Source organism: Budorcas taxicolor, chromosome 22 (genome assembly GCF_023091745.1).
Source record: "Budorcas taxicolor isolate Tak-1 chromosome 22, Takin1.1, whole genome shotgun sequence".
NCBI classification, from domain to species: domain Eukaryota; kingdom Metazoa; phylum Chordata; class Mammalia; order Artiodactyla; family Bovidae; genus Budorcas; species Budorcas taxicolor.
The window spans coordinates 22,785,301-22,799,372 of record NC_068931.1 but is presented as its reverse complement, the minus strand read 5'-3'; the positions used below and the strand labels follow the sequence as shown (position 1 = coordinate 22,799,372).

General features: G+C 42.1%; 1 protein-coding gene across 5 annotated transcripts in view; it reads left to right on the top strand.

Moving 5' to 3' along the window:
- The window catches only part of DTNA (dystrobrevin alpha), a 311,634-nt gene extending 298,018 nt beyond the window's left edge, over positions 1-13,616 (top strand). For 3 of the 5 annotated variants that reach the window (XM_052660451.1, XM_052660449.1, XM_052660448.1), the window contains 3 exons: positions 1,687-1,855; positions 4,360-4,492; positions 12,535-13,616. In XM_052660451.1, the coding sequence (XP_052516411.1) occupies positions 1,687-1,855; positions 4,360-4,492; positions 12,535-12,675 (443 nt within the window). In that variant the 3' untranslated portion in view covers positions 12,676-13,616. Of the gene's footprint in view, positions 1-1,686; positions 1,856-4,359; positions 4,493-6,451; positions 6,501-9,974; positions 10,140-12,534 lie in introns of those variants that run through there. The other 2 variants (XM_052660450.1, XM_052660452.1) reach the window with 2 other exon arrangements.
- Positions 13,617-14,072: the final 456 nt, after the last annotated feature.

Sequence of the window (14,072 nt, the reverse complement as noted above, 5' to 3'; positions counted from 1 at the left end):
GAAGATGCCCTGCAGAAGGAAATGGCAACCTACTCCAGTATTCTTGCCTGGGAGATCCCATGGACAGAGGAGCCTGGTGGGCTATAGTCCATAGGGTCGCAAAAGAGCTGGACGTGACTTAGCCGCTAAACAACAACAAACTGAAATTCACCTTTGCAATATCACCAAAGAAAGATCTTCCCAGAAAATATATAGCATAAAATTGCAGTATTGCTTATCCTAATAATACTGAGTTTTAAAAAATTTAACAGTGTTAATACACAAATAAATATCTTGCTAGTTAGGAATACATTTCATTTATTCATGAAAGCCCTATGAGCAATATGACTGTTTTTCAGGACTGTGGTCATGCAGTTGAGATCACAAAAACTGTAAAAATAAAACTTAAACATTAAAAAAAAATCTGGATTTAAATTTCTGAAAGTCTCTATAATTAGAGTTAAAATAATGAAATGGTAAAATTAACCTAAAATAATAGCAATTGAAATTGTTGCTGTTATTTTAGATTAAGATTACCAGATAGGATAAAAATGACAGTAGTTAATGTATATATCATGATTAGTGGCATATTCCCACTGCCCTAGCAAATGATGAATAAAATGAAGACATTCTCATTGTGGATGTTTCAAAGTACTATTAGTTTATACTCTTACAGTACTTTGAAATATTAAGGGAATGTAGTATTTTAGGTTTGTTTATCTTACCTTAAAGTAGATTTCCCCTAATAGCTCATGGTAACCCCAAACAAGCCTTTTGGCCAACCCAATAATATTAAGCAAAAGTAACAACAGTTTTAATGAAGAGGGGGAAAAACAGAATGCTTGGAGAATTGTCAGTTATTAAGACAAAAATTTCTTATAACATTATTGAGATTTAAAAAACACAATATGCATATGTGTGTGTGTGTGTGATAGATGCTCAGTCATGTCCAACTCCTTGCAACCCCATGGACTGTAGCCCACCAGACTCCTGTGTCCATGGAATTCTCCAAGCAAGAATACTGGAGTGTGTTGCCATTCCCTTCTTCAGGGGATCTTCCTGACCCAGGGATCAAACCCAGATCTCCCATATTTCAGGCAGATTCTTTACCATTTAAGCCACCAGGGAAGCCCAAAAAAGACAATACTGTATTCTAAATGATCTTATGGTTCAGTTCAGTTCCATCGCTCAGTGGTAACTCTTTGCGACCCCATGGACTGCAGTACGCCATGCCTACCTGTCCATCACCAACTCCCAGAGTTTACTCAAACTCATGTCTGTTGAGTCAGTGATGCCATCCAACCTTCTCATCTTCTGTCATCCCCTTCTCCTCCCGCCTTCAATCTTTCCCAGCATCAGGGTCTTTTCAAATGAGTCAGTTCTTCGCATCAGGTGGCCAAAATTGTGGAGTTTCAGCTTCAACATCAGTCCTTCCAATGAATACTCAGGACTGATTTCCTTTAGGATGGACTGGTTGGATCTCCTTGCAGTACAAGGGACTTTCAAGAGTCTTCCTGATTTTATGGTAATTCATGTCAATATCAATTCTCATTTTGAAAAAAAAAAATGAACACTTATTTGACTTGTGTACAGTAGCTGGTCAGTGTTTTACACAGCACAGGTTAGTTTTTGCTAAGCCTAGCCCTTTATTGGCTGATCATAAAAAAATCTAAGATATTCTTTACTTTCTTCAATTGTACCTAATAGAGGTGGGAAGTGAAACTGATAGTAACGTGGATTCTGAATTTGCACGGACTCAGTTTGAAGATCTGGTCCCATCACCAACCTCTGAAAAAGCTTTTCTAGCACAAATCCATGCCCGAAAACCTGGGTACCTTCACGGTGGAGCTACCCCGAGCACCATGCGTGGGGACATGTGAGTATCTTCTGCCTGGGGGGGTGTTTTTTCAGCAACAGAACATTCTGCAGGGAGCATAAGAAAATAAAAACATCGTTGCTTAGTTTTTCATTTTGGAAAGGAATGACGCAGTTTCCTTTTCTGCCAGAAAAGGTAGAAGGGGGTGTGTGTGCTAAGTCACTTCAGTCATATCCGAATCTGTGCGACCCTATGGCCTGCAGCCCACCAGGCTCCTCTGTCCATGGGATTCTCCAGGTAAGAATACTGGAGTGGGTTGCCATGCTCTCCTCCAGGAGATCTTCCTGACCCAGGGATCGAACCCGCATCTCTTGTGTCTCCTGCATTGGCAGATGGGTGCTTTACCACTAGCGCCCCCTGGGAAGCCCAGGTAGAAGGGTGCTTCATTTCAATTTCTCATTGTGACTTTTCCTCCTAACAATTTCCAGAGTATCAGTAATGAAAACCAACCAGTACCTGTTGAGATCCTGGCCCACCCAAGGCACTCAACCAGTTAGATACAAAATAGTGTCAAAAATCACTCCCAGCATCCCAGGACTCATAGACTAGTTCAGAAGATAAATCATCCCATCTTCCAAATTTACTAGATTCCCTCTTAAGGGACCTGGTGATACTAGAGAGGCCTCTGTTCAAAGTGAGTATATAAACATCATCTATGCACTTGTGATTTGAATAACTAAATGTATAAAAATCTCATTATAAAGAAGTCCAATTTGCTTGACTTGTTGAATATGTATAAATCTGACCTTCAAAAGACATTTTGCAAAGATTTTCACCCAATTAGGTTTCTGTAGCTTGACAGGAGCCAGTAGAATCAGTGACATTCCCTACTAGACTGGGACCTTGGATCAGCTCAAAGTAGTCAGGCAGAAAAAGTTAAAGCTGAGAAACAAAGGCTAAGCAAGGACAGACCTGCAGAGCCCAGCTTGGAAGGGAAAAGACTAAAATGAAGAAAGTTAAATAAGTGGAGTTCTGAGAAATATGGACAAGGGCTCACTCAGAAGCTGGAAAAGGGAGTTGATGAGCAGTTTTTAAAAAAGCTACAGAAGGGTGGTGGTGCTTAACATGAGAAGAACTGCAGACTAGTCTACAAAAATAAACTGTTTTAAAGACCCAAAGAAGAAACTAACCAGAGGCCTTTCTGGTGTTTTGACTCTCCATCCAAGGAGTGAGTAAAAAGACCAGTAATAATGGGAAATTATAAATAGACATGGTTTGAAAGCCAGCTGTGAAAAGGCAGAGAGCATAATATCAAAACAAAACAGTTATGATTTTATGTGGCAGGAGGCTGCTGCTTTTAATTGTAGTTCGCTTTCTTGTCCTTCCCTCTAGAATTTAAAATGATTTGATTTGTTTGTTATTCAGACTGGTGAACTGTGATCAGTTCAGTCTGGTAAATAACGTATCTATGTGATTTTTTATAATTGAGCATTTACATGGTGGCGACCTAAAACTTTCTTGATCCAGTCGCAAGATCCAAGACTTTAGCTAAAGCCACCCGATCTGCCGTTCCTGGCAGGCTGGTGGCAGGGTTGTGGGGGTTGGGAAGGGAAAGTTTATAGAGGCCTTGCAGACCTATTTAGGCTGGCCCCAAACGTCTAAAAATAACAAGAACATGTCGTACAGATATAAATAAACATGAACATTGGCATTTATGTTCCAACCCAGAAACTTCTACTTGACCACTCTTTTTCATTTTAGGGGATATTTTAATATCTGTACTATCTAAGCATGTACTGTGTTTTAGCCCGAGAATATTCTAGCCATATGATTTAGGCGGTAAATTTATATTCGGTCCCAGGAAAAACTTTATATATTCTTGGATGAATAGATGAAGAGTCACACATTAGCGAATGAGATCATTCTTATCCATTTGTTTCATGATGCAATTGAACAATTTAAATGGATTTCTTAAAGTCAGAGAGAGTATACATCTTTAAGATCAAGAGCTGTGGGTTAGAATATTAGTCTCCCTGACATTGATTGGCTGATATTCTGAGCCTTGATTCTACCATAAAAATACAGCACATGAGTGCATGGGCCTATATACATGCAGAACACAAAGAGAATTAAATTACAAACAAATATTCTTAGACATTATTTCACTAGAGGGCTCACTTTCCTTATAGAAACTGTTCTTCGACTCCATTTTTTTAAGCCCCCAAATTGGGAAAACTGTATCCTCTCAAAAGATAAGCCTGCTTTTTTTTTTAAGAATGGCAAACATTTAAAGGGCAACTCATTCCAGGAAACTCTAGGAAAACCGGTGACATAGAAAAACTGCCTATGAGAACAACTTGATTGTATATTTCTCCAAACGTCCAAAGCATCTTTCAAGTTTTTTTCATCATGTCAAAGAAAATCCCAAATTGAAGTAAATCGAAGCAAAGAAGTGAATTAGAGACAAAATAAACATGCCCCCAGAACGGCAGGCAATACAGGGATTCCACTCATATTTGCCTTTTAAGATTTGCTCCAAAACACCCTCTGCGGTTGACTCCCAGGGTTACAGAAGACGGGGACCCCTACGTGCGGCCAGAGGATGAGAACTATGAAGATGACTCCGTCCGGCAGCTGGAGAACGAGCTGAAGATGGAGGAATTCCTAAAACAGAAGCTGCAGGATGAGGCCTACCAGGTACCGAGAGCCCACCCCACGCCACCCACCACTTCGGCCCCCGCCCCTCGGCGGCTGGATCTTTCACATTATCCCAAAACCTGGTGCCTTCTCCTTCCTTCCACCCTCCCTTTCTGGAATAGTCTGACAGTACTTCTTAGCCCATGAATTCTAAGACAGGGAAAGGTTTAATGCTCCTTATAGCTGCCACTCACCATGTTTTCCTATAAATTCTGAGCTGGGAAATGAAAAGAGGCCTTCCATGGTGATGAATAGTTCATGACCCTCCAAGATCATTAGGAAAACACTTTTTAAGAAAAGATACAGCTGGCTGTCCCTATCAGCAGATTCAGAATCTGTGGGTACTGAGGTTCAACTGGAAGGGACTTTGAGTATCCATGGATGCTGGCATCTGCAGGATGGGGGTATCCTGGAACCAGCCCCCCATGAATACTCTGGGATTCTATGCCCTTGGGTGGGCCACAGGGCACCAGGAAATTGACTAAGCATAAGTATACCTCTGTCCTTGAATCACTTGTCCTCAACTTCCCTCCCTGCCTGCCTCGTATCAAGTGTTAAGAAGTCAAAGAGTGACAAACCTCAGCTAGACATGTTGGGGGAACTACAGGCCCCCATTCAGCAGGGTGTGGCTGGACAGATTGTCATATATCCTGGATAGCATGATAATCCATCTGAGAATTCACCTGACATAACACATGCGATGGGGAATAATATTATCCTTATGGGGATGCATTTTCCCCATGGAGATTGTTCTACTGCCCTGTTTATTTACCTTGTATGTTTCCCCTCCCTGTGTCTTGCTGGGGTTCTGGGAGGACAGGGGTATTTGGATGGTTGAGACCTACTGCCCCTCACCAGGCCCCAGTGGGTTATTTTTATCAGGTCAGGCTTTCTGTCCAATATCCAGATAAGTTTTTTCCACCATCTTAGGAGCAGTAGCTTCTCTTACTCTGTTATTGGAAGAAAGAATAGCAGATAAAATAAGTTGTCTACTATTCATACATCTGTAGATTGCTTGGAAATATTTTCCCAAGAAGAACAGAGCAAGAGGGAAGCCTACTAACCCCAACTTGACAATATGAAACAGAAGTTTCGCCTCTTTGGAATGTTCCAAAACAGTTGTGTTTCCAAATAACTTCAGAATGTAGGCCTAGGTAAACAAAGAGTGACCAGATATGTAAAGCCATGCTTGAATCCTGCGTAATCAGACTTGCCTCGAGTGCACACCAGGGAGGGCATTTTTCTTTGCAACTTCTATGGCCTGTCCACAGGAGGAAATTTGCTCGGATGAAGCCCCAGGGTGTCTCTGGGAACTCTGAGGGGTGGCATTCCTACATATATCTCCTTTTGGCCCTGCTGCACAGAAGGAGAGAGAGAGGTGGCTAAATAATCAATATTATGGTTCATGCTGTTAGAGGCGCCTATTAGACCTCCCTCTGGGAGCCCACACTAGTGTCTGGATTTTGGTGACAACCGTAACTGAAATTTCTAATTTTTTTTTTTTTAAGAAAAGGAGTCATTTCATATAAGATATTAGATTTTTATTTATTTCAGTGAACTAGAGATTTAACCTGATACAAGCAAAATGAAAGGAAATTCTATTAACAGCCTCAGCTTCCATTGGAGTTCCTGCCATCTCTGGCAGATTTTAAGCTCTTTCTCTCTCTCTCTCTCCTTTCCTCACCACAACCAGTGACTTCAAAGAAAAGACAAAGAAAAGGGCAAAGAGATTGTAACGGGTCCATGTGTTTTATGCCCTGGAGAAGGTTGAAGTGGTTTTTCCTTGACTGCTCTGTAAGCTGTTGGATGGGTCAGAACGTTACTTTCGTTCCCTGGCTTCTCTCTGTCTGTCTGTCTATCTATCTTTCTGCATGGCTTCCCACCAAATAATTCACCAGCTTGACTGCATCACAGACTTGACATGTCACCTTTCTCGTTTGTATCCTTTGTCACCCGCAGGTCAGCTTGCAAGGTTGAATGCAATATCCTTTTATCACTCTCCTCTCAAGTAAGTATCCACTTATTTAGGAGGAAATGTGGTCACTGTACCTTGGATTCTGATCACTTGTAAACTACATGCACAATCACTCTCTTACGTTTTTTCTATGGTATACTATCCTCTCCCCCTGCTGACAGCAAAGAATCATCCTGGGCCATGGAACATATCTTTCTAGTCCAGTGTGATTTGGCACACAACCTTGGGAGTTCACTTTTTACTCTATAAATTAGGAAAACTGGCAGAGGAATTTCTATAACCCAAAGATGCCCTGTAAATGTGTGGCTATAAAGCCAATTTGCTGATCCATAACTGCATCCAAGGTTTCAACCTCTCTGGCACTTGAGAGAGAAAAATGCAAGCTTGCTCAGCACTTGCAGAAATGAGTCAGCTCCTTAGTCCTGCTGTACTTCAGGCCCAAAAGATCAAAGTGTGCACCTTAACCAGTGAAATCAAGAACATGAATTACTAAAGAAAATGAAAGAAGCAAAGCGCAGAGGGAAGCTTCCACAGCCTTACGCTTTTGGAACAGCTGATTCACACCCATCATGGAATTCAGCAAGATATAAATTAATTTAAAATACCTTTTCTGGGGCTTGTGATCCCCCACCTTCAGAGATTTACCTAAATACATGGGAAATTCTCAGTCGTTTTTTGTTTGTTTTTTTAATTTAAAGAGACTAGCATTTTATTGGCAAGAACCACTTGACTATTGTTGTCTGAAGCTTAGGATCTGGACTCGAACAGACTGATTTCAAAAATGAGTTCCATCAGATCCTAGCAGCATAATCTTTGAAAAATTGCTTAGACTTCTATGAGCCTCTGTTCCCACTGTACAACATGTATCATAATACCTACCTCACAGAGGAGTTGTACGCCCTGGGATACACCAAGTTACAGCTTAACCTAGTGGCAGACACACTATCATTTCATTCTGAGCACACACGTACATGTCTAACCCTCTGCTCAGTGCTTTAGAAGCAGTTCAGTCCCTGGGAGTGACAATGATTATTATGTGAGTGTATGAGAACCCCCAAGACTCAGAACTAGCTTGCTCTCTCTACTTGGGTGAATAAGGTTGGAATTCGGCTTTGTGCTACGATTTGACACACCTTCAGCTACACTGTCCCATGAGTCTGATGGTTTCTCTGGCTCCAGCTCATGGCCATTTAGATGTCCCACATTACAATTCAAAGCTAATACACCTCTCACAGTCATGACTGCATAAGACCAAGGCCTCGTAACTACTTTAGTTCTTCCGTCTATTCCCACCCATGGAATCTCATAAGTCTACAGTGCAGTTGAGAGGAAACTCAACCCTGGCTGCTCAGTTGAAAAAGGAATATATGTCTTCTAAATGATGTATCAATTAGTAATGAATACATTCTAGCTGAAACACTGCTGACCTCCTGTCTCGGTCCTCAGGTTAAGATGAAGCAAGTAAAAATCAAGGCGTAATTGTTATGAAATATATTTTTTGAGCTGTGAGGCCCTTTTGGTATAAAAGGAAAGATCTTATTGAATACATTTTAGTCTGTCTCCCTTGGACTTGAGACTACTACCCACTAGTTCTCCTGATTCATCATGACTATAGTGAAAAAGTTCCCAAGAGCAATTTCTGAAAATATTCACTCCAGTTACTTTCCCAGAGGAGCAAGATGTTTCCTTTCATAGCATTTTCTTTCTCTGAACTCTAGCAGTTTGATCATTTTTGTTATGCACGTTATTTAAACATCAGCAGGTAGTTCTTATAAAAATATACTTCTTTTAAAAGCCTAATAAAATGCCTTTGACATTTTTTATTTAGTTGCTAACTCATGTCCAATTCTTTTGCCACCCATGGCCTGTAGCCTGCCAGGCTCCTCTGTCCATGAACTGTCTCAGTGGAGTTGCCATTTCCTTCTCCAGGGGATCTTCCAAACCCTGGGATCAAACCCGTGTCTCCTGCGTTAGCAGGTAGATTCTTCACTACTGAGCCACAGTGGAAACCCCAGCCCTGGACATAAACCAAGATAAAAAGCAGTATTTGGTTCTTGTCCATAAATGCCAAAGATTTTAATCTTCTGTTTCAAATTTTATTTCCAATAAAACTTAAAACAGTTGTGACCTCTGCTACTTACCGCATCCTTACCTACCTAGCTGGCCTTGCACAGGATTCTAAATATAAGCCAGTCTGTCACCAAATCACCAAGTCAGACAAAATTAATTTAAGATCTGGAACACTGCAGGAACTAGTAGCTTTTCATCCTTGAAGCTAGTTCTACCCTACTGTAATTTTTCTTGATGAAACCCAGAAAGACAGCTGAAATTGTAGAACAGTTATCTGTTGAAATCTATTCACTTGAACTTTCTGGCTATACTGCAAGACCAGAAATTATCCTCAAATATATGCATCTCTTCTGCAAGGGTCCTAAAGTCGATTTCATCAGCTCAGAGTCAATTAGGCATCCACGAACCAGAGCACTACATGCTGCTGCTGCTGCTGCTAAGTCACGTCAGTCGTGTCCCACTCTGTGCGACCCCATAGACGGCAGCCCACCAGGCTCCCCCGTCCCTGGGATTCTCCAGGCAAGAACACTGGAGTGGGTTGCCATTTCCTCCTCCAATGCATGAAAGTGAAAAGTGAAAGTGAAGTCGCTCAGTCATGTCCGACTCATAGCAACACCATGGACTGCAGCCCACCAGGCTCCTCCGTCCATGGGATTCTCCAGGCAAGAGTACTGGAGTGGGGCGCCGTTGCCTTCTCCGGAGCCCTACATGACTAAGGGACAAAAGATGAAACACCAGAGACATGGAAGACCCATCCTCTGCTCAAGAAAATCCTTAGGCCTCTTTGAAGATAAATATGCGCTTACCAACACATTAACAAGCGTTAATCCAGAGAAACCTGTTTTATTGCTTTTCAGCTAGCCACGTGGGAAGAAACGACACACATAACGCTTAGCACCCGAATTAGAGTCCACCATGGTCCCATTTTGGCCCACTCAAATCTTAGGTTGGTCCCTTTTCCATCCCTGTGGCCACATGGTACTCCACTCACCTTGGCCAGCCACATCCTAACTTCAGAAATTAGAGGATGGAAGATCAAAGGTGGATTTTTTTTTAAATTAGCGTGGCAAAAAAAAAAAAAAAAATTAGCAAGGCATTCTGATGGTGAGTCAGTGCTTTCATCTCCTTGTCCAAAGGACAACACAGATATTTCTGTTTATGTTGCTTGAACCTTCCAGATGCCTTAGGTGCCCACTAGGCAGGAGTCTCAGCATGGAGGATTCTTGTCCTCTCTTCCATCAGAAGGTGCAGTAGCCCAGTGTCCCAAGACGGTCATTCCTGATTGTCAGAGGAAGAAAGGAGTGTGTGTGTGTGTGTGTGTGTGTGTGTGTGTGTGTGTTTCGGGGTGGGGGAAAGGGAGGATTCTAAGCTTCATAACTCTAATTTAGAGAACAGTTTCTATCTTTAAAAAAGAAACTACACATTGCTTATTCCCAGGCAAGCTATAGTCAGACAGATGCAAGTAACAGGAGAGCTGGTGATGAATGACAGAGCTGCACCCCCAGAGGAGAAGACGGCAGCCTGGCAGCAGCCTCAGCTCATGGAAGAGAGGACCCACCACATGCAGCCGCTCCCGACAGACCCCCGCCCCCTAAAGACTGTGTTCTGCCGACTATAGTGCAGCTAACTTTTTGTTCTAAGTTTTGTAGTTCATAGACGTGTGTTTTGAGAAGGAAAAAAACAAAAATAAGACTTCTGTTCAAAGCTAACTTATCAGCTACATCTTCTATAACATGGCTCATCCCTCGAAATGAAAACACAGGCTGAAATCCCATGCTGCTGTTACTGGCAATGGCAGTATTAACGAGCATCTTACCTTTGCACATGATATTTGAACCTGGTCAGTTTACAACGACATTACTAACACTGTTTATAGCTAGGAGTTTCATTTCTGAATTCTCTGAGATTTTAGCAAAACAGCTGATTATATACACTGTAAATTTTTTTTTTCCACAGCAACTGGAAAATAAAACAACCACTTACAGTTATTCACTGAGCCCAAAGGATTTGGTTCCTGAGGGTACAGACTCAGAGCCCCAAAGCCAAGAAGGGTCCTTGGCCTGCATAGTCTGCACTTGTCTCCAAGTCTCTGAGAACAGAGGCTTGAACCAAACCCACCAGGAGAATCCAATCTCTGCGGCTTCTTTCCAACTTGGGGTTGTTTTCTTTCAAGATACTCTTAACCAATCAGCCATAGAATTTAGTGTAAATATTTTTTTTTTCCAAATAGAGATCATATTCCAAAAAAAGGCAACATTCAAATTATATAGAATCTAGTTTTTAAAATCAGCACAGATCTTCTTAAAAACTGTGAACTCTGTTTTGAAATACTCGTTACTAAAGCTGTTTATAAACCACAGGTGCCATAAGATCCCCCCCAGTGGACTCAATTTATCTCTGCTCTTCCACGGCTGGTTCCTTTCGGTTTAGCTTTAGGGAGCATGTTTCTAACAGCACCGCTCATCCGCCAGTTCCCCATCAGGTCGTTTGGAGGCCTTTCAGCTTTAAATGTACAGGCTTAAAGTGCGCTTGCAAACGTTCACTCTCCTTTTCTTTCTGAATGTGTTTTGCCTTAGCTGGCTACCTGGTGTTCTGCATGCAGCCTCCTGTGGTCACGTGAGAGGAAACAGGCTTTCCTAAGTGGAGCTGGGATCTTGCACTCTGTGAAAAGCTGATGTGCAAAAGAACTGTCAAGGAAGGGAGAATGAATGACTCTGTTGATGGTCCTTTCTGAGGGCCCTCTTTGGGGAGCACCAAAGACCCCCCTTGGGGATTCTGGGGAAATGAAAAAAATAATCTTCTACTTTGTTTCAAGATTTGATGAAATAAAAATCCTGCAACACAGTAGATGCATTATCCTTAAATTGGCAGCTTCTCTGGATTCCTGTTTCTCATTTAAAAGAAAGAAGAGAACATCATTCTATAACAGTGGTTCTTGAAATGTGGTCCCTGGACCAGCAGCACCAGCATTACCTGGGATATTTATTAGAAATGCAGATTCTTAGGCCCTAACCCCAGCCCTACTGAATCAGAAATTCTGGGGTTGGGGCCCCGTCATCTGTGTTTGAACCTTCCAGGTGATTCCGATGCATGCAGAAGCTGAAGAACCACTGCTTTAGAAGAAAGTTGTGTAATAAAATCTCTGAAAAGGCCTTACTCAGAATAAGTAAGAAAGGTTCTGAGTCATCATCAAAGTTTGAGCGATTCAATTTTGCTTCCAGGGTTGGCAGAAGCTTTCTCCCACCCGACAGAGTCAGTAGTTGGTGGGTGCCCTGCTGAGAAGTGACATCTCAACTTCCTCCTTCTTCCTTTTCAGAGGGCTCTCAGATGCTCTGTGTTGGGTCAGACACCACCTCCTTGACTGCCCTCGGGAACAAAATCACTTGCCTTGGGGTTAGTAAATCTCTCGGTTGGCATTAGCAAGGAGCGCATTCTGCCCCTTGATGTACTTAATCATTTTTCCCTGGAGAGCCAGCCTGACAAATGCCCCTAAGAACAGGCTGACACCAAAGGGACACAACTGCACAGTTCTCAGATTTCTTTGCACAGAAGGATATTATTGCAGGTTTTGTTGGTGTATCTTAATGTTCATCTCCTTCCCTCTGCCCATCCTCTGTGAACCCGTACCTCTCTAGATGGAGCAGGTGGCCACTGGTGCCTCATACTCAGTACTTAAAACCACTACATCCCAGCTACCTACATGGCTGTCAGCTCTGAATCAAAGCTGGGCAGTTCTCAGTCTCAGAACCCTGACCCTGCAGGTGGCATTCAGCCACTACCTGGACCGAGCTGACAGATGTTATCATTTTAGGTTTCTGCATCATAGTGTTTGTCTAAGGTTTGGACTGTTCTGTGGGTAACCTTCCTGCATCATAGTGTTCATTGCCAATTCCATCACACGGTTGTCAATCCCATCTTACGAAGTCGTTGCAAGGACTCTGGAAACTGCTGCCAATGACCGATTCCTGACTAACCAGCCACCTTTTCTTTCTCTTAGCTCCACGTCAGCCCTGAGACCAGACTCAAGCACCCCTGTCCTGTAAACGAGACAAAATGGCGTGCGTTATTTTGGGTTTTCGTGTTTTTGGGCGGGTTTCTTTCCTTGGCTCTCCAAATCTACTTTGGGGGCCTGTTCTAAGTGCAAACCCAGCAGGTGTCACCTGTCCTGTCCATTAGGTACAGTTCTGTCTGGCCAGGGTTGTTTCTTTCTTGTTCCACGATGAATTGCACATCCATCTCCATTAGAGGTGATGCCCTATTAATGAGCACTGGTCTAACACAGCCAACCCTCCCCCACGGCGCCGTGTGAATGGAGGGAGGGAGGAGGGTGAAATCTACTGTAGGGGATTCAGGAATCAGTTGTGGTTGGTCAGGACGGAAGTCGGGGTAAATGTGGTTGGTCAGAGGGAGATGTGCTGGAGATTGTGAAAAATGGATTCTCGAGAGATCTACTATAAGACAGGGAAGGTTCATCTGTAAGTAGTAATGTGAACTGAACTACATAAGAGTGTGGCCTTTGTTGTGATATACTTGTGTTTTCTTATATGCATGAGCCAAACTGTTGCCTCATCATTTAGCACTGATGTCTGCTTTTATTTGGATCATCTTTGTCCACCCTTATTAGTTCCTGGCTGTTAACTGTAGGTAGGCGTTGTAGATCCCGCAGCCTTTGGTTGCTGCAGTCACCTTGGTTCGATTCCGCACAAACAACTCCATGTCCTCAGAAGAAAGGGCATTTTTACCTTTGAACCAAAAAGAGGGGAAAAAAGAAAATCAGAGGTATCATATCCTGAGGCTAATTAACTCTAAGACATTTTTAATTATGACTACTGTAATTTGACGCCATTTGAAGTAACCAATTCAGAGACACTAACGATTTCACAACATTCATGGGTATGTAACAAAACTACTATTGTATGGGTTTTTTGTATTGCTGTTAAGTATTGTTTTGTGTGTCTGTGTGTGTGTTGGAACCTCCTGGGGACATGTTATATTTTGAAGTGATTAAACTATTTAATTGTGTGTCTATATTTTGGAATGGAATTATTTCTTCATTAAAAAATGTTTTTAAAAACACTATATCTTGTGTATTTTGTTCTTTGAATGTTTCCTAAAACAACATGAGATTAGTCTAAGAAAGACAAGTCAGTGTTTGGAGCGTGAAGCTTGGACTGCTGATTGAGGATCAAGCAATTGAGGTCAAATATTTCACCTTTTCCTGCCATTGAGGATGCAATTTTTTTAAAAATTAGATACTATTCTGCTGCTCATCGAAAGCCTTGTTATGATTAAGATCAAAAATCCATACTCCCTCTCCTTTTTTCTCTTCCTCTTCTTTCTTTTCTTCCCCAAATTCCAAATGTTGGAAAAAAATAACTAACATTTGTGTAATCATTTACAACTTTCAAAAACCCTGTTTCATTTACATTTGATCCTCACATTATCCATTTGAGGAGTACTTAGTCATCCAGATGTGTAACTTACGGTGCTCCCTTTGTTCTGAAAAAATCTGCAGACCAGGCTGAGATGAGAAGT